The sequence below is a fragment of the Aplidium turbinatum genome, chromosome 6, assembly GCF_918807975.1.
Source record: "Aplidium turbinatum chromosome 6, kaAplTurb1.1, whole genome shotgun sequence".
Classification (NCBI taxonomy): domain Eukaryota; kingdom Metazoa; phylum Chordata; class Ascidiacea; order Aplousobranchia; family Polyclinidae; genus Aplidium; species Aplidium turbinatum.
In genome coordinates this window covers 26,860,710-26,881,146 of record NC_137477.1, presented here as the reverse complement: position 1 = coordinate 26,881,146, position 20,437 = coordinate 26,860,710, and the positions used below count along the sequence as shown (strand labels likewise).

The 20,437-nt window shown below is 36.9% G+C and overlaps 1 protein-coding gene across 1 annotated transcript; it reads right to left on the bottom strand.

The window, feature by feature from the left end:
* Window positions 1–8,490: 8,490 nt before the first annotated feature.
* On the bottom strand, window positions 8,491–18,559 carry LOC145772650 (stabilizer of axonemal microtubules 2-like). Its single transcript, XM_082584517.1, has 6 exons — window positions 18,489–18,559; window positions 14,374–14,544; window positions 13,633–13,835; window positions 12,145–12,248; window positions 11,187–11,754; window positions 8,491–10,394 (listed from the first exon to the last, which is right to left on the bottom strand). Exons 1-6 carry the CDS (start codon window positions 18,503–18,505, stop codon window positions 10,102–10,104), a joined length of 1,356 nt encoding a protein of 451 aa, XP_082440643.1. The 5' UTR covers window positions 18,506–18,559; the 3' UTR covers window positions 8,491–10,101.
* Between the last annotated feature and the right edge of the window lie 1,878 nt (window positions 18,560–20,437).

The following is a 20,437-nucleotide window of genomic DNA, read 5'->3' as shown; positions in this document are numbered from 1 at the left end:
AAAAATAAATAGAGTTTTTAACGTATATAGACGCCTTCAATTAGGCGCCTATAAAAATATTTTCCCGATATATTTTTCGGAATTTTATTTTTGAATCGTGTTCAGAATTAAATTTCCTTTCCAGGGGTAGCAAGCTCGTGGTGGGGCAGACGAAGGAAACGCGAGCAGAATAGTTTAAAAATGGGGGAAATGTCTTACGTATTTAAAAATAGAGATTTTAGCGTTTATAGACGCCTTCAATTAGGCGCCTATAAAAATATTTTCCCGAAATATTTTTTGGAATTTTATTTTTGAATCGTGTTCAGAATTAAATTTCCTTTCCAGGGGTGGCAAGCTCGTGGTGGGGCAGACGAAGGAAACGCGAGCAGAATGGTTTAAAAATGGAAGAAATGTCTTACGTATTTAAAAATAAATAGAGATTTTAACGTTTATAGACGCCTTCAATTAAGCGTCTATAAAAATATTTTCCCGAAATATTTTTCGGAATTTTATTTTTGAATCGTGTTCAGAATTAAATTTCCTTTCCAGGGGTGGCAAGCTCGTGGTGGGGCAGACGAAGGAAACACAAGCAGAATGGTTTAAAAATGGGGTAAATGTCTTACGTATTTAAAAATAAATAGAGTTTTTAACGTTTATAGACGCCTTCAATTAGGCGCCTATAAAAATATTTTCCCGATATATTTTTCGGAATTTTATTTTTGAATCGTGTTCAGAATTAAATTTCCTTTCCAGGGATGGCAAGCTCGTGGTGGGGCAGACGAAGGAAACGCGAGCAGAATGGTTTAAAAATGGAAGAAATGTCTTACGTATTTAAAAATAAATAGAGATTTTAACGTTTATAGACGCCTTCAATTAGGCGCCTATAAAAATATTTTCCCGATATATTTTTCGGAATTTTATTTTTGAATCGTGTTCAGAATTAAATTTCCTTTCCAGGGGTGGCAAGCTCGTGGTGGAGCAGACGAAGGAAACGCGAGCAGAATGGTTTAAAAATGGGGTAAATGTCTTACGTATTTAAAAATAAATAGAGATTTTAACGTTTATAGACGCCTTCAATTAGGCGCCTATAAAAATATTTTCCCGAAATATTTTATTTTTGAATCGTGTTCAGAATTAAATTTCCTTTCCAGGGGTGGCAAGCTCGTGGTGGGGCAGACGAAGGAAACGCGAGCAGAATAGTTTAAAAATGGGGTAAATGTCTTACGTATTTAAAAATAAATAGAGATTTTAACGTATATAGACGCCTTCAATTAGGCGCCTATAAAAATATTTTCCCGATATATTTTTCGGAATTTTATTTTTGAATCGTGTTCAGAATTAAATTTCCTTTCCAGGGGTGGCAAGCTCGTGGTGGGGCAGACGAAGGAAACGCGAGCAGAATGGTTTAAAAATGGGGGAAATGTCTTACGTATTTAAAAATAAATAGAGATTTTAACGTTTATAGACGCCTTCAATTAGGCGCCTATAAAAATATTTTCCCGAAATATTTTTCGGAATTTTATTTTTGAATCGTGTTCAGAATTAAATTTCCTTTCCAGGGGTGGCAAGCTTGTGGTGGGGCAGACGAAGGAAACGCGAGCAGATTGGTTTAAAAATGGGGTAAATGTCTTACGTATTTAAAAATAAATAGAGATTTTAACGTTTATAGACGCCTTCAATCAAGCGCCTATAAAAATATTTTTATAGGCGCTTCCTTCGTCTGCCTCACCACGAGCTTGCCACCCCTGGAAAGGAAATTTAATTCTGAACACGATTCAAAAATAAAATTCCGAAAAATATTTCGGGAAAATATTCTTATAGGCGCTTGATTGAAGGCGTCTATAAACGTTAAAATCTCTATTTATTTTTAAATACGTAAGACATTTCCCCCATTTTTAAACCATTCTGCTCGCGTTTCCTTCGTCTGCCCCACCACGAGATTACCATCTCTGGAAATCAAATTTAATTCTGAACACGATTCAAAAATAAAATTCCGAAAAATATTTCGGGAAAATATTTTTATAGACGGTCAATTGAAGGCGTCTATAAACGTTAAAATCTCTATTTATTTTTAAATACGCAAGACATTTCTTCCATTTTTAAACTATTCTGCTCGCGTTTCCTTCGTCTGCCCCACCACGAGCTTGCCACCCCTGGAAAGGAAATTTAATTCTGAACACGATTCAAAAATAAAATTCCGAAAAATATTTCGGGAAAGTATTTTTATAGACGCTTAAGTGAAGGCGTCTATAAACGTTAAAATCTCTATTTATTTTTAAATACGTAAGACATTTCCCCCATTTTTAAACCATTCTGCTCGCGTTTCCTTCGTCTGCCCCACCACGAGATTACCATCTCTGGAAATCAAATTTAATTCTGAACACGATTCAAAAATAAAATTCCGAAAAATATTTCGGGAAAATATTTTTATAGGCGCCTAATTGAAGGCGTCTATAAACGTTGAAATCTCTATTTGTTTTTAAATACGTAAGACATTTCCCCCATTTTTAAACCATTCTGCTCGCGTTTCCTTCGTCTGCCCCACCACGAGCTTGCCAGCCCTGGAAAGGAAATTTAATTCTGAACACGATTCAAAAATAAAATTCCGAAAAATATATCGGGAAAATATTTTTATAGACGCCTAATTGAAGGCGTTTATCAACGTTAAAATCTCTATTTGTTTTTAAATACGCAAGACATTTCTTCCATTTTTAAACCATTCTGCTCGCGTTTCCTTCGTCTGCCCCACCACGAGCTTGCCATCCCTGGAAAGGAAATTTAATTCTGAACACGATTCAAAAATAAAATTCCGAAAAATATTTCGGGAAAGTATTTTTATAGTCGTTTTTGTGATGCTTACTTTTCTTGCCATATCACATATAGCAGTCTTAATAGATACGATTTTTTGTCTAACTTTTCGCAATTGCAGTTGCTTTATCTTTGACAAGTCGAGTTTTTTATTTAAATTTCTGTGTTCACTGTTCATTTGGCTATGGAAAAAATATAAGATTTGCTTTGATGTGGTAACGAGAAGTGATTTTATCAGCTTCCGAGTGTTGCTACTTTCATCGCATTGTTTATCGCGCAAATTGTTACGGATCATTTTTTTAGGCGGATCGCGCAGAATTATTCTTCCAGAATGACGGTGGTGTTAAAACATAACATCAGATCTGGTAAGTGGTAAGTAACGCTGGCTGAAGCCATTGCAAATTTCAATAAGGTAAGGCAGAAAGTGTTGCCAAAGACAATTAAAAAGTATTAAAAAGTAACATTTTTTGAGAAATTACCAGAGCCAATTTTATTTTTTGACGTTGGCGCAAACATGTAGCCAACTGAACGACAAAGTAAACATACGAATTTGACACCAACAAACGGAAAAGCTGGCAAAATCCAAAAGCTTAAAACATAGATCGATAAATTTGGATATGGTTTGTTTTTTTGGATATGGTTTGGTTTGGATGATATGATATGGATATGATATGGTTTGGATATGGATATGGTTTGTATAAAGCTATAGCCTAAATATATGTTGTTTAATTGTTTTTTGTTTTTTTGTAACTTTTTCTTTTTTTATTTTCCCTTTATATCTTAAATTTTTCTGAAGGTGTTGCGACCGTGCCAAATTTCTTTCAAATCAATAACTTACTTCGGTCTCAAGCACGTTTGAACGTTTGCGTTTTGTCGCTTCTACCTTTTTTTGACCTTTGCTATGTTGACGTGTATTGTTTTGATATGATGGTCAGAAATAAAAACAACTGAACTGAACTGAACTTAATAGATTTATTTAGAATTTATTGAATTTATATTATATTTTTTATTTATTTATTATTATATAGAATTTTTTGGATAGAAAGATTTATTTATTTATTAGATTGGATATGGATAGATTTTGTTTTGGATATGGACAGCTTTGTCTGACGCAAATAAATAACAATAATAAATAATAATTAAACAGTGTTTAAAGCTTTTTTTGTGAAGGTAGTCCTACAAATGACACTTGCAAGTGCAAAGGCAATTTAAATTTTATTAGACAAAAAAGAAATTCAAAAGTCACAAGTTACCTGAAGTTTTGTTTTGAGAGTCTTCACAGGCATCTTAAACAAATTAAACGTGATGTCATCAGACTCAGCAAGGCAAAAATTACAAGAAACCGGCTCAGTGTGACCACACAAATTTGGAAAAAAAGTAATTAAAAGCAAAGATACCATAAAACCAAAATAAAAACGTACATAGGCCTTCATACTACTCTTTGTTTAGATACACTCTGTTTATTCAATGTTAGTTTAATTTTTCAAAACATTTACAAACATCAAAAATGAAATGAGTTTTTGGCGATTTTAATGCATTGGTGATTATACTAAACAAAATTTTTTATGCCAAATCAGCTCCTAAAAATAGCTAAAAAAACAAATTTTTCAACCACAAATGTGTAGGAGTGTAGCCAAACACCTTTGAAAATCGCCTGGTTTCTGAAATTTGTCAATCAAATCGCTATAATGGCAACTCTGGTCTGGTGTCGATTTTGAGGGATTGGCGGTAAAAATTGAAATGATCTATTAAAAAATAGAAGCTGTATGCTACATTCAATTCAATTTATTTTTCTTTGTCGGAAAACAACAGCAATGACAAAGTTACAAATACTCAGTGTTGTACGTTGACGCCGTCAAATTGGCGGCGTCAACTTTTTGTTGACGCTGAGGCTAGCGCCGTCAGTTCATTTTTTAGTTGACGGAAGTATTTTGCCGATTTTAAGCGTCACGCGCTATGCGTCATTTTTTGTGTTCATGGAAAGTCTCGTTTCACAATGTAGCCTATTCTGGCCAGCGCGACACATCCGAATTACGGCTTTCGTGTTGGTTGGCACTTGGAATAGCTCACTGGAATACAAGCGGAAGAAGTTCGCCAAATGGTGATCACTAGGGCCCGCAAAAGTCAATAAAGTCAAAATTTTTTAAGGACCTCGTTTATCCACGAATCAAAGAGTAAAGTTGTTTTCAGCACCTAGGGGACTGTTTCTAAGAAGTTTATAGGTCAAAATAAAGTCAAAATTGACAATAAAGTTAACATTTTCAATAAAGTCAAAATTTGTCAAATTAGCCTATGGCTTTTGACAAACTTTTTGTGTTTCTTGAGAGTAATTTTTGTCGAAATCCTCGTGGAAGCATTGTAAATCAAGAACTGCGACACAATTAAACAATATTAACCCATAAAAGCAGGAAATATGTCACAATGCTTACTTAGATCAGCAGTAGGCCTAACTTTTATCGCAAATTGTCCCTTGTTTATTCATTGTTACATACGGTATTTAAATATTTTTTATCAAACACTCCCTCTTCACAAACGTGGTCTTTTCGAAGATCAACAGTTTGGATTTTAGGAATAGCCTAATGACATTTTGTAATACAAAAATGCCTAAGCAAGCTATATCATCTTCAGCGAAAGTTAGACAGATTTGTCGAGATTTTCCTATCGCCAAAAAATAAGACGCACTTTTTATAATCCATAAAACCAGTGCTGTATTCGAGGGTATACGGCGGCATACGCAGTATACTCTCTGCTTTTTCGAACAACTATTAGTATACCCTCTGGTTTTCCAAAAATAGTGCCTATGCTATCCTTATTGATTTCTAGTGTATGATGTTCTGCGAGAATTTTCCATGTTATCCATTAAACTTCAGTCTCGAAGTAGGCTACAACTTTACCTAGAGCCAAACTTTTAATAAAAAGAACAATACGAATTATTGAGAGTTTCAAGAAAAATCTGGGAGAAAAAACACAGTTGGCTATAGCAGCAAAGGATTATTTAATGTTCGGAAATATTCATCATGGAATGTCATCATGGAGGTTGAAATTACTTTGTCTCAAGAGTTCTATGCCCCTGAAAAGAGCGATGTTGGTGCAGTGGACCTCGTTAAAAGATTTATATTATGCTGAACCATCACAGCACGCTTGGAACAGTGATACCTTTGCGAGTTAACGTTTTCAAGACTTGTTTTTGAAATACAATTTGGCAGATTTAGCCTAACTGCCAAATTCGAGAAAATATGGGATCAATTTTCTTAGCATTCCAGTGGTGGTGAAACAGTTTTCATGCTCCATCCCTTCTGAACCCTTTCTTGAAAAAATACAACATCTTGAAAATCTTCCCTCCAACGATAGAGAGTAACATAACAGTGATGTCTGTGTCGTCGGCTACAACAATAGGATTTCGTCTGCTTGCAGAAAGATTGATCGCTGTTTCCACAATTTCAGTGTCAGCATCACCATCACAGTTAGTTACTTGCTGTCCATCTTTTTTCAAACTCTCAGAAATCAGATCAATAAATTGAGCTTTGTTGTGTTCATTCGAAAGAAAACGATCCTGTGTAGCTGCTACAGAATTGATAGACGCCACTTAATGATAAAACATGCGTTTTCGTTAGAATTTGAATTTTAACGTATATGGCAGTTCGATGAATCATAACATCAAAAGTGGGCACTTTTGGACCACAGTTTTTTTGTGAAAGTGATTCAGCATAAAATTATCTTTCTAATGAGGTATAAAACACCAATTTTAGGCGATTTCGAATTTTTGGCTTATGGGGGCTGCTGCCATTATGGAAAATGGCCTAAACTCACTATTCCCAAGGAGGAATTATATGGTTTTTTTTTGGTGACTCCACATCATCAATAGAACCACCTAGCAAAGTTTCAGCTTAATATCATTTTTTCCGGGTTTGGCCATTTGTTTAAGTTCAGCGGCTGCACTAATTTATTTGGTCATTATGCGTTATATTTAATGTGCCGGCGTTATTTCATCATATACTTCACCACATATTTCTTCGATTTTGCAATTGTTTTTAACAAAGTATCTGAAGAATACAGTAGATAAGTTACAAGTCGTTTACACATGCAAAACGTTGGAAATAAAAGCGCAAAACGTTAATCATCATTGTGTTACGGACAATCGATCCCCAAATGAAACGTCACATAAAACCGTTAAGGTCTCTTACGTAATGGAATATTACTAAAAAATGAGCAGAGATTGCACAATCTTTTGCAACACCTGTAAAACATTGCACAAATCGTTTCAACACCTGTGGGAGTTGCTTTTCAATGTTTATCACTGTTACGTCACAGAAGCTGGCTACGTGCGTTTGAAATATCCCAAGTCAGTTTCGTCATTTTAGAATTGTCGTTTGAAAGGTTGGTCGAATATTAAAACTGTTTTGCTTGTGCTTACCAACTAGACGAAATCTCCGTCTTTTATCCTAGTAATTTGTATTGTGGTGACAAGTTTTAGTGGCGTACCGCGTTGCCCCTCTTTTTCGACAGCCCGTGGCTATTTTTACTTAAAATACAATTCGTGAAAAGACGTTTTCAGAAGAGTATTTTATCGGTGTCATCGCATCCAGACGAAAGGATCCGGGAATTTTATGTTACAACTTTTCCACGAAGATATTGTGGTTTTCCGCTGTGACCACATTGTGCTTATATTATGGTAACTGCAGACTTTGTAAAGCTTTGAAAACAGCTTAGAAAAGCAATGCTTTTACCGCGACAACGTCGTTCCTTCAGTCGGCGCCTCGTATTAGTAGTTTCGCATCTCCGACTAGTTTAGGTATATCCCTGCCTTTGCTATATGTTGACGTGTATTTTTTTGTTGTGATGGTCAGAAATAAAAACAACTGAACTATTTCAACTACAATTCCGTTGCAATCAAAGGCTTTGTGGACAAACTTTAATTTCTTCGCATAGCCAATGGTTTGGGAACGACCGCTTCATTCATAACTTACATAACATTTTAATCGCTCCAGCACATCTCCCTCGATAACTCAAGAAGTTAGTGCCCAAAGCAATCTTAAAGGGCGGGGAAACCCAAATTAACTTTGCGAGTTTTTTGTTTCAGCGTGATTTCATTGTGTACAACATGCGTTTTAGCAATAAAAAAATCCAAATTTTGTTGCCCTCGTCTCGCTAAGGCCGCTTTTGTTTGATACCCGTTTGCGAGGTCTCGTTGCGCATCAAGCTGTGATGCTGTTCGCTGTGACGTCACAAGGTACATATACTTGTGGCCAAAAGTTTAAGACCAGACTTGATTTATGACCATTTTTGCATTACTTCAAAATACTGCATCAGATATAAGATGATGCAACTGAAACAATATATGATGCAGTATTTTGAAGTAATGCTGCTGCGCTGGCTTTACTCGGCAAAGATAGAGGACTCATCGTTGACGAAATGATGCTCCCTACAAGTGCCCCAGTATTTGCCTCACTTTTCTATGCTGAAAATTTTCACGACGTTTAATAATGACAGTTTGGAAATGTTACCAGGAGCTTGGCCTATTTAAAAATTATGTTTTTGTGTTCAAAATTATTATAAAAAATCATGGAAATTTAGGATCCGAATTCGATTCCGATCTGGCTTCTATCAAAAAATCGAGATTTAAATTCTTTGAAAAACAATAAGATCCGGATCCTGTACACATCTGCTATATGCTAGTTTGAGCTTAAACATTAGCAGACATCATAACATACGCATGATGAATTTATTGTTCTTATACATTATTTAATATGAAAATGAGCTCTTCTTTAAACGAGCTGTGATGGTAGCGTAGGCTATATGATGATAACTGATTATATCAACAACCTACGGAGATGACAATAACATTCGGCCTAAGGTGAAAAATACACAATGCTCACAAATACGGTAACTGAACTGAATTAATATCTTGTGCCTATGTACAAAACTAAAAAGTTGTACCATCCGTCAGTAAACATTAACAACTAGGCAAAAATTAGTACCTATAAGTTACCTACTGTATATCCAAACAAAAAATTATGTTATTAAAAGTCTGACAAACTTTTGCAATTACTTAAAATTCAACAACCTTGTGTGGTTTAAAATACAATAAACTATAGCCTATATGTCGCAACTGCCATCAGACGACCTTGCAACGATAGCCTAAATAATTTTTTCTGTTTGCAAAGTAGTCTACTGGGCCATTTTCACAAACGTTCACACAAAAGCAATAGACTACAGTGAGTTTGAAATTCTGCTTTCATCAAATTATGTCAAGCAGAAGCATTTGCAAGTAATGACCTCGCAGTCGCAGGATACAACAGAAACATTCACAATCGTTAGTCACTACACCGAGCTACAGTTTAAGATATAAACAAAATAGGCTTAACAAAATTAAAAAAGTACATCCAATGTTTTCAGTTGGATGTCTGCGCAAGCATTTTGAGATATAAGACATTTAAGTCTGGTCGGGTTTTGAAAAATCAACAAAATTGCAGGCTTGAAGTTTGTAGATTCCGTAGGGCTTTATGGGCCATCTTATCTTTGTCAGTTAATTGCATTCGAAAAATTAACCCTTCTTCAAGCCTACATTGGGTTCGGGCTGGGGTACAACCCTGGAACCTTCAACGGTTCTGATTGCAGGAAGTATGAAAACTATAAATCACGTTTAAAAAAACACACCGCAGAATTCTAGTAACTCTATGGTGCTAGTTGAAAAAATAGTTTCTTATACAAAGTTAAAACTCAGTGTTTTTTTGGTGGGTCTTCCACCAAGCAAAATCCGTCATTCTATTTACACTGATTCAACACCTGCATACGTTGAATCAATGTCATAAGCCGGATTTTTGTTGGCTGGGATATTAGCCCATCACGCGATCATAAAAGTAAAAGGCTATACAATGTGGGGAGCTAAACTATTCAAGAAAAAGCAGGCGGTGCGTTTGTTGGGCTGTCAAGAAGTAAACAAAGTAAAGTAGGCTGAAGTTGCAATGTGAGATAAACAATTAAACTAAAATCAAAAATCAAACCTTATCTCATTTCAATAAGAACAACAGCTTTTAAATATGCATCATAAAATATCCAATTAAACGGCGTTACTTTCAATAGAAGTAACGACGTGAAACTGAAGTCTTCAAACGGAAAACATTAGGCCCAATAGTGTTTGAGTTATGTCATTGAAGCCACAAGCATAAATCTTTTCTTCAAAAGGTCAAAATTGTTGTCTATAAACTACAGAAGAGCATAACAAATTTTTGCAACTGAGAAATTCTTGAAGCAGTGAATAACTTTGTAGCAAAGTTTTGACCCATAGAGAGTTTATTTTTCATTTTTTCAATATTAAGCAGCAATGTTTATAGGAGTGGCTTTCGGCGATAAGCCCCTTGGTCCACTTCTTGATAACAATCCCTGCCTTTGCCAGATATCCTGTTGAGTTTTCATCCAGTCTGGAGTTGGGTATCTTTCAACGTTTTTCATTGACTTTGGTATGTAGCTTATCTTGTAAATGGTTTTATCGTCAAGCAGAGAATCACTCTGGAAAGCTTTACCGTCAGGCTTGCATGACTGGGCTGGATGCACGCCATTGTATGAAACATAATGCTGCCGAGTGGTGGAAAGTCCATCAAAGGCACCTACACATAAACAAAACATTTTTACACAACAGATGCTTTAATGCAAGTTATGCGGAACAGTATTTAACATGTACTGCATTATTACCGGCCATGATTGAAATGAAATGAATTGTTGTTAAACACATGCATCAAGCAATTGCTTAGTGGTTAAGCGCTCGACTCAAGAACAAGTGGCGCTGGTTCGGCTTTTGGGGTGTACGCTTGAGCAACGCATTTTACGACTGCTCTCGATACTCCAGCACCGAGGCTAATTCTCGGCAACAAGACTTCAACAATCGGAAGTTTCACTGTTCTAATCTCGGCAACCGGCCCTGCGTCAAAAGTCTCTACAAGTATGCGAAACAACCAGAAATAGTCTATCAGAGGCTTTGTCATCATCACCGGGTTTTGCTTTTTATAGTGCAGGTTTTGTGGAGCACTTCTACACTCGTAAGCCCCATTGTACATGATTGGCTAGCTGCACGAATGGCAGACTGCACATCGGCTCTCCATTTCTCACGGTCGCAAAAGTCGAATCCAAATAAATTCCATTTTCTACGATGTTTTAGTGTTAGGCCTACAGCTTCCCAAGTTAATGTTGGAGACGAGCTGCGTTAACGCTGATCTACCTCCCATGGAGAAAGTGACGAGATGTTTCAGGCGAGCAGCATTCACACTTTGCAAAAAAAATCTAGTTATGTCAACTACAATAGTTTAACTTGAAAAATTTAATTAGCTTCACTTATATGAACTATTTAACTATTTAACTAGCTTAGGCCTGCCATTCTCTGAAGATATTTGCAGAATACTTACCTCCACCGTGCATCGATTCTTTTCTTAGTTGTGGCATTGTTCGCTCCACCTTCCACTTCTTGAAGTCCTTGCTGTAGTTTGTCGTCCCTTCAAAGGGCTTCATCTCAGCTCTTCGAGCAACTGGCTTCTTGGCTGTTGCTGGCCTGGCATTCATAGTCCGGAAATCTAACCTTTGGGTGGTTTTCATATCCATATCACCTTGTGGGCCCATGTATTTAAGTGGTTCTCTCCTGTAAGGTCGTGTGACGGGCCACACTACGTAACTATCACGAAATTCAGATGACGAAGAGAGAGGATCCTTGGAGGCCAAAGATGTTTGTGCCGGCTTCATGCTTTCTGCCGGCAACGCTCTCGGACCAGTGTAGTCCAGCTGGAACGTTGTTGTCCCATCCATAGGAACAGTGGGAGGAGCATATGGCTCTTTTTCTCTTTGTAATCTTGCTTCAAGTTGATGAGGCACGTAGCTAATGTTATGGACCGTGTGGCTATCCAAGGGAGTGTCTGATCGGAAAGCAACGTTCGGGGGGCGAGCTGACTCTCTGGGAGGAGCATATCGATGCACAAAGTCCTTAAAATTAAAATAAACAAATGAATTAAATGCCATACACTTTTAATTGTTTTAGTAGGAAGCAGTTATAAAGACCAATTAACATACTACCGGAAAGTTACATTAGATGAGTAACGGTAGCAGTACTTTATGCCTTTTTGTACTCAAGCATGAGCTAAATCAAAGTTTATAGGAAGTGTATTTATGGACGGTAGCCTATAAGCCTGCTGTGTGAGGTCCAGCTTATACATTAAATTAACGTAAAATCAAATAGACACTTAAAACAAATTAAAAATAGCAAGTAATTCTCTCTAAATCTTAAACATATACAGTAGTACTTTAGATCACTTCATCATGTTTTAGATTTAACGAGAATCACAGATATGCTATATTTAAAGATATGATTATTACCTGTTGAAACGTCGATGTCCCTTCCATCTTAACCTCAGGTTTTGTATATGATTGTTCTGGACCGAATTTAACACGAGGTGGCATACTCCAACGCTTGAAATCGCCTGGGAAAAAATGTTTAGAGAGATTTCAAAAGTCCTAGAAGATGTTTGTCACGCATAGTTTTTCCTGCTTTCCTAATACCTTTAACTTACAAAAGCTGTGTGCCTTCTCGGCTGCCTACACAATTAGAACCTACAAGGCTTTTTTTTTATAAATTAACTATTCCAGAAATAATAAGAAAAGAGCAACAGTCTATATCAGATATAACAAGTTGTCACGGAGCAAAAAACTGTGTTCATAGAGATGTGAGATTACTTCGTATTTCGCCCTAAACCCCGACAATTAGGCTATTGTTGTGAGAAATTAGTGCCAAATTTAAGATTCACAAACGAAACCAAAACAAAACACTTAGAACGCGGATTTCCACACAAGAAAAATCTCAGCACCGAAAACAAGTTTCCTTTGTCAAGAAATTGAAATATCTTCTGACAGGTGCCATACCAACAAGGTCGTCGGACCACTCGGCATGTGACAACTCAGCAAGGGCTTTAACTCAGCAAGGACATTTCAGCTACTGCCAAGTCAGCAAATGAGAATTGCGTTCTCACGTAGGACTAGCTTGGTCATCGCTTGTCAAACTTATTTTGCTGACTTGTTGTGACAAGTTTTGGCTTGCTCAGTTTCATCATTTACTGACTTTAGCCGTTAGCTCAAATGTTGCTAGCTCAGTTAATTGGAACTTGCTCAGTTGTCTCTGCTCAGTTCACAACCGCTGACTTACAGTAGGAGACTCTACCAACAACAATGCTTGATATGAACGACTCGGTTGCATGTCTTGTAATACAAACAAATTTATTTTCATACGAGTCAGTTTAAGCTTATTAAAATAGAATAAGAATTTGAATAAAGAATAAAAATTCTATTTGAATAAGTTTAATAGAAGATGATCAAGCTGCTAGCTCATCGAAATTGATTTTTATATGTTTATGACTAAACTGATTCGTGTGAAAATAAACTCGTTTGTATTACAAATTTCCTTTGACAATGTTTCAAGTGACTATATGCACCACACATCGCTCTGTACTCAACACTTAAACTTAAATGTTCTACTTGTTGAAGTTCTACCGTTTCCAGGTGCAGATGGATAAGCATCAGTGATTGTCGTACTAACACTGCTATTGCGCTTTGCATATGGTGGATAAACACAAATCCACATACCGTACAGCCTAAAATTCATTTTTCAAAGTTGCCTATCCCTGATGAATCAACATGCAAATGAAGAAAATGGGAGCTACAGCCCTACATACCGTACGTTCAGTTATTTACAATAGTGTTTCCTCTAACTTCTGATTAAATTCTTAAAAGTTTCTTTAAGATGAAGAGAACACTTCCTTGATGATATTTTATCGTCTTTTTATATAAAACTAATGAAATCATCGTGCTTACTCGAGTAAGTAGGATTGGCCTCAAACTTTCCACCAGTCATGCTTCGTCCTTCTTTTCCTTTCGCCAGTTGAATAGGACCGCCTTTGTGACCAGGGTAGTCCTGTCTATACATGCTCACACCTTCCATAGCTTCTCCAGGAGGATTATAAGCCTCTTTTGGATGAGGAGGATGAACCTCAAGAGGATGAGGGACATAATCAATCCTGTGACAAAACAATTGCTTTGAAATCTCTGAAGAAAAAAGTTGATAGGACCGAAATCTTGTTTTTGGTGCTCTCCAGCTACATGGTTTAGTTTGTTTTCTCTTTATTGAAGTAAAGCTGTAAAAACTATCTTACAAAATTTGTAGTAAGTATTGCACAATGGTTGATGACAAACGAATACTAACGAGATAAGTTGAAAAATACTCACTGGCAGGGAGTAAGTCCAATACAAGGTAAGTCAATTGATTAGTGTCTTCTGATTTGTTGATTGCCTATATGTAGCTATATGTAGGCTACCTACATCAAATTCAGTTACTATTTTCTAAGAACCTTTACAACCTGCTTCACCTTTACTGGGGATTATCAGAAGGTCCTTATTCAAATAGAACCTATGTAGCACCTATTGTTTGGCAAAACAAAATTTTAATAAAAAATCAGTTTAAAAAAAATTGTGCAGTCGGCCAGCCTTCAGTTTTACATCGAAAATCGCAAACTATTGCCCTACTGATGCATCATTACAAGAACTTAAATAAGCTACCTGAATGTGGTTCTGTCCGAAACTTTAGCGTCAGACTTTCGCATTTCTTCAGCGGGCTTAAACGATTCTGTTGGTGGTATACGATGCCGAGTGTATGTATCTACGTATTCCGTTGCTCCAGCGTCTTTGTGGCCAAAATTAAGAAGTCCTGTGGGTCGAGGTCTGTGCCACCTTTGAATATTTCAAGCTTTCAGTAAGTTTTCAGGTAGAAAGGATTACAACGGACAATAAACGTAAATCCGGGAATTATGCAACGTACGAAATCAAAAACGTCATAATGTAATAGGAGTCTACGTAACAGTTGAACTACTGTCCTTAGCAAAACCAACATTCAGTTTGTTTTTGTAGCGCAATTGGAATGTAAGAGCAAAACAGTTGGAATGCTTGGTAACTTGGTACGGTAAGTCTGAGGAAAACGTAGGCTATCAGAGCCCAAAAAACAAAACTATAAGGCAATGCTGCCAAACGTTCCAACAACTAAACCGTTTTCATTATCACTGCTACAAATCGAATTCGCTAGAAAAATAATTTGTTTTGTTTCGCTGTGAATTTGAATAGATTTATCAAATTATTGTTGCTAAAATATTATAATTAATTATTTAATATACAATATTGTTAACAAAAGCAGTTACAATTCATGCCTAACAGTGTTCAGTACGAAGAAATTCGTTTTAACACAAAATTTGTTGTCTTGATTATGTTTCATTTCGATTTTTTTCTGAAAAATGACGTTTCGTCTCGCTAAAATAAGAATCGTTGGGAACAACCTTAAAATTTAAATCCAAAGGATAAAGTCATCAGCGAATGAGTAGCCTACCCCAGGCAGAAAGCCATAAACAACTACCGTAGGCTACTTATCGCAAATCAGTAGGCCTAGCTTTCGCTACGAATCATAAGATAAAAGTTGAATTACAAACTGGAGTTTGTTTTTGAGAACAGATAAGCAATTTATAACACTAATTTTCATTTTTAAACAATAATTTAATACTAGGCTACAATTTTTTTTCATGCAGATTTTTATAAAATGGTGTGAGCGAAAAATTCGACATTTGCAGCAGGTGAAAAGCTGCTGATTTATGAGGAAATCTTAGAATAGTAGTAGTAGCCTATTGATAAACACTGTTCGTTTCCCAAAAAAATACAGTTTTGACCATGTAGAAATGTAACATTCCCATTTATTATCAGTTGTCATAAAAAGGAGATTGACTTTTCTAAAAATAAACAAGTTTCAAAATACCTAAAAATAATCCTGTTTAAGAAGTTTTTATTAAACTGTGAACATTTTTCAAGTAGCCTAGCCCTAGGGCTAGGCTATATTTCATTAAATTTATTATTTTTTCTTGCCAAACGGCGTAAAATGACTGCTAGATGTTTCAAATTTGGTAGGAGAATTGTTAACTACCACGCAGTCTTTGACGAGTGCAGTGAATCTTAAACCCATTTCCAATCGTAACCTAAAACCATCCAAGCAATGGCTTTGAAGTCATATTAGCTTTAACAATAATAATTACTATAAATGAGCTCAGCGATTTCCAACCGTTGTGTTCAGCAAACTCTTAACTCTCTTTTGGTGCACCGCATGCCCTAATATTACACTGAGAAACTGCAAATTGGTAAGCTGTCAATGTGATGAGTTTATCATTTGTTACATGACAAAAATATCATAGAACTTCATTTTAGGATCGATGCGCAAGATATTTTCAATACCGACGCGCTGTAGCTCACCCAGCATGGGGCTAAGGGGGCTCAAGCCACCCAAATCCGCCACCAAAAATGAAGTTTTTGTATGTTCCCCATTTATAGCCTACCTTTTGCTTACAGCCTTACAGGTTAGATAAGAATAAGACCCAACAATGCAAAAGGGCTGAGCATTATAACAATATGATTTACATATTTACAATATAGTTTTAATAGTCGAACTTTATAAAAATCCAATAAATTTCAACTTCTTGAAGGTAAAATTACATTAGAAAAAGGCAACTACATAAATAATTACAAAAAAATTTGCACCACAGGGAACGTGATACATCAAGTAAACGTTGAGGAGAATGGACGCGCCTCCAGTAAATAATTGTTTGCTTTAATTTGGGTTGTAGCGTTTGATTAACACTACGGTACTTTCTGAATTTTTGTGTCAAATTGGGATTTGCCTTTGCGTAAAAGTTTGAATGAGCCAGCAGAGAATTTTTGATCTGTACAAAAAGAACACTCCATGATATGGTCTTTGATGGCCAGTGACGTTCGGTGGCTTAAACCGTTGGGAAAGCAACTTGGAAATATGCTGCAGCAAGGTAGTAGGCACGAAGGGCGTAACCGTCGGGCGAAGCCCGAAGGCATGTTGCCGAAGACAACACTTCCAGCGGGGGGGTCTTGGGGGCCTCCCCCAGAAATTTTTGAAAAACACTTCCAATTTGGTGCGCTCTGAGAGCATTTCCAAAACAAATCAAAAATCAAAATCTGTCAAATTGTGCTTCGCCTATGTCGTGATCATACGTCCATTTAATGTTTAGAAGTCATGAACAATCTTAATTTTAACGTTGCAGGACCAAAATCCAGTGTTAGACATGGAATAATAGTTGTCTAAATATTTAATTCGTCATGAATGTTCATTCTCAGATATTCAGTTAGGCCTACACTACAAAAACTAACACTTAGGCTTAAACATTACAACTGCAAGCAATTTGTACAAAAAGCTGGATGAGTTTGCCTCCTGCGTATAGAAGCTTAACGAACTTAATATTGTATCTGCACCTGAACATTCATTGGCGAAGTAACGTTATATCAACGCTGTAAAAAGGCCAAAGGCATGACTATGAAAGCTAGTAGGCTAAAGTACATGGCGAGGAGACATCAAAAAACAGCAACAATCTTTTCGCCTTTATGATGCTGTGCTATGTACCGTGACGAGAGACCATTCTGTGCATATGACCTTAGTCTAGCGATTGAACGCATTGACGTCACTGGGAAAGCAACTCTAACCATAACACATCTGATTGGCTAAGCAGCTGGTGACGTTTTGCAAAACGATTGAGGATTGGATAAAACGAAGGCGTTTTTTGATGTTTTTGGACGTGGGGAAAGCAACTTTGCAAGTTGATTTCCCTGAAGCCTCAGTGGTTGTTTCTGACATGAGCGTTTGCGTTAATTGGCATTTATAGGCAAGACATGCGGTTTGGTGAGGACTTAGACTACTCACAAGCGTTACGAGTAATTCTAGTCACGAACACAGTAATTTTCAAGTTAAAATAGACGTGATAAAAATAATAAGAAGTTAAACCTAGAATTCAGTCATTAAATTATATTTTGCATAGTTTTCGCTCAGGTAAGCACTGCTTTCCTTGCTTTCCCTCACCGATCGTCACTGTTGATGGCACATTTGTTTAACTCCCTAAAGTTTAGATGCTCCCGTACTCTCGTGGTCAAATGTCTGGTGGACATACCGATGTAGCCTACCGTGCATCAATGCCAAATCACACGGACATGTAAAACTGCATACGACATTTGAGCAGAGAGACGAAGGAGTCTGGGACTTTAGTTGAAAATACGAACTAATTTTGCATGTCTTGTAAGTAGGAAAAACGTCCACATCAAATTTACTGTTTACAAAATTAGTGTTTTGTTTCAAGCTGTTTTTGTACTAGTTGTTGTTTTCGCACTTATTTGTGTTGATAAACAGAAAGCCAATTCTATTTTGTCATAGGCCTACATGACAAAAAAGTCGAGATCTATAGAAGATTACGAGAGTGGACGTAGGGATGAGGATGCTGATGGTGCTAGTAGCATGGGGTTTACTAGGTCAACTTCTAATCTGATTGAGAGAACGAATCTTGGTGTATCGGGAACAGGTGGGTTGTGGGCCGTGATTGCCTTTAAATATTAATCAAAGAGATGGGCATTGGCCTATTGCCACTGTCACTATTGTCGCAAATCACTCGGCCGACATTTCTGAATTAGCCCCCCCCTAACTTTTTTGTGGGTGCGCTACAGCCGTCGCGAAAGTGTTTAGTAACACTAAAATATTTAGTGTGTTACCAGGGTTTCCATCACCTCCATGCTAAAAAAAAACCTAGGCTCAACAACAGCCAAATGTGAAAATTTGCACTGGGATAACTTACCATTTTTGAGAATTCATGATGAACTTTTGAGGGCAGTATTTAGGCCTACTACAACAAAAATTTCGTAAGTTAGCTCTAAAAATAAAAGAATACTTAACAATCGAAAGTAGTTGAGTAATGTAGCTGTAGTCTTAATGTAGTCTCGGCACAGATAGTAGCCTAAATTTCAAAATTGATTTACGACCGTAATGGATACTCAAGTAGCCAGCTGTAGTCTAAAAGTAATTCGCTACTCTGCTGATAACAAGTGAAGGGTAGGCCTACTAACTGTTTGTACCTGACTATCTGGGACAAACGTGGGAAAAATAGATACAACTGGCACATTTCGATAATGCAAATGCAGTAACCTAATTTTTACACAAATTATAAGCAAAAGGTTTATAGTTTTTTTTTGCAAGGAGGCGCGTAGGTACTGTATGCTACGTTCCTGCTCTCTCTCTCTCAGTTGCAGCACTTCTGGTAGGTTAAACCTCATGTAAAACTGATACAGTTAATAACATGGTAGCCTATCCGTAGGCTAAATATTCTTATCTATGATGTTGTCACTACACTTTTATGGTGCTTTAAAAAACAAACTCTAAATAAAAACGCTTTACTGCACATAATGACAGACAGTGGCGTAGCCAGGAATTTTGAAAGGGGGGGGTTGACGGCTGGCGGGCGAAGCCCGACGACGTGTTTGCCTGAGACAACACCCAAATTGAAAAATTACTTTGAATTTGGTTCATTCTGAGAGCATTTTCAACAAAAACGTGGGTATAAATATTCTTGTAAAATGGTGACGTTCGGTGGCATAGCAAAAGGACAAGATCATGTTTTCTTCGGCATTTTTCGGAAATAAAGCTAAGTCTCTATGTTTTCTTGTTGCTAATCCCTGGCTGAGTTATTTAAATGTTTGGTATTGGCAAAACTCGCTCTTGTAATGCAATTTCGTTTAAAATTAGGCAAACTTTGTTTTAGAGACGTAAAGAGACTGAAAGCATCATTCTCAATATCGTGACGTCACATGCGTGCCAAAGGTGGGGTTAACCCCCCCCCCTTCCCTTGGCTACGCCACTGATGACAGAACGCTATAGCCTATAGCTCTACGCACACTACGTAAGTCCAAAGATGTAACGAGCAAAAAAAGTTTTGCTCAAGGCTGACTGCCAACTTCTCACTCTTGCAGCTACAACCTTTATACTTTAACATAGAACTAGGTGACCACTGACCATAAATTGCAAGGTCTTATATAGGCTTCAGGCAATATTGAGTCTATTGTCTATTCCCTTTGCGATGGTTTCATAAATATTTAAACGTTTGTCCTAAAAGAAATCTGCGGTTGCATTGCTCGTAAAGCGTTTATCAGGCTCCAGCTGTGAAGCAAGGTCTAACACAAGGCGTTTCTTTCCCATTGTTCTTCAACAGAGTAGCCTACTGTGTACCTGCTTAGTACCGCAGTGCTCGTTGCTACAATATTGCAAAGAAGTCACTCTATCAATAGCCGGGCTTTGAAGCCAAACCACCTATTCCATCCGAAGATTTCTGCTCGTTCAAAGGATACTCTCGTCGACTAAATCAACACACATTAGGGCCATATGCTCAACTTCCACCTAATGAAGCTGACGAACAAAACCTTTGTGAGGATATAAATTAACCATAAATTAAAATCGGAATGGAGTTCAAATACAACAAATCTCTGTTTCTTCTTCCGCGATGCCCAAACCCAATGTCGTACGGAGGATTTTTCAGAAGGAGAGTCATTTCAATTTTTTAAAAGAAAAATGTCCATTTATTAATTTTATCCAGCACATGATTTCCTTACCTATAGGCTACTACATTGTGGATATTACTTTTTGAGTTTAAAAGAGCTATAGCCTACCACTGTGAATAAATGTTGCACTGAAAAAGAATATTGGGGTAGCAAAAAGGTATCGAAGGCGGAAAATGATGTCACTGGTAGGCCTACA

Excerpts from the sequence above, each read along its gene's own strand:
- LOC145772650 (XM_082584517.1), bottom strand. Across the intron at positions 13,836-14,373 it reads TCGGACAGAACCACATTCAG|GATTGATTATGTCCCTCATC; the intron begins GTAGCTTATTTA and ends GTTTTGTCACAG. Across the intron at positions 11,755-12,144 it reads GGACATCGACGTTTCAACAG|GACTTTGTGCATCGATATGC; the intron begins GTAATAATCATA and ends TTTAATTTTAAG.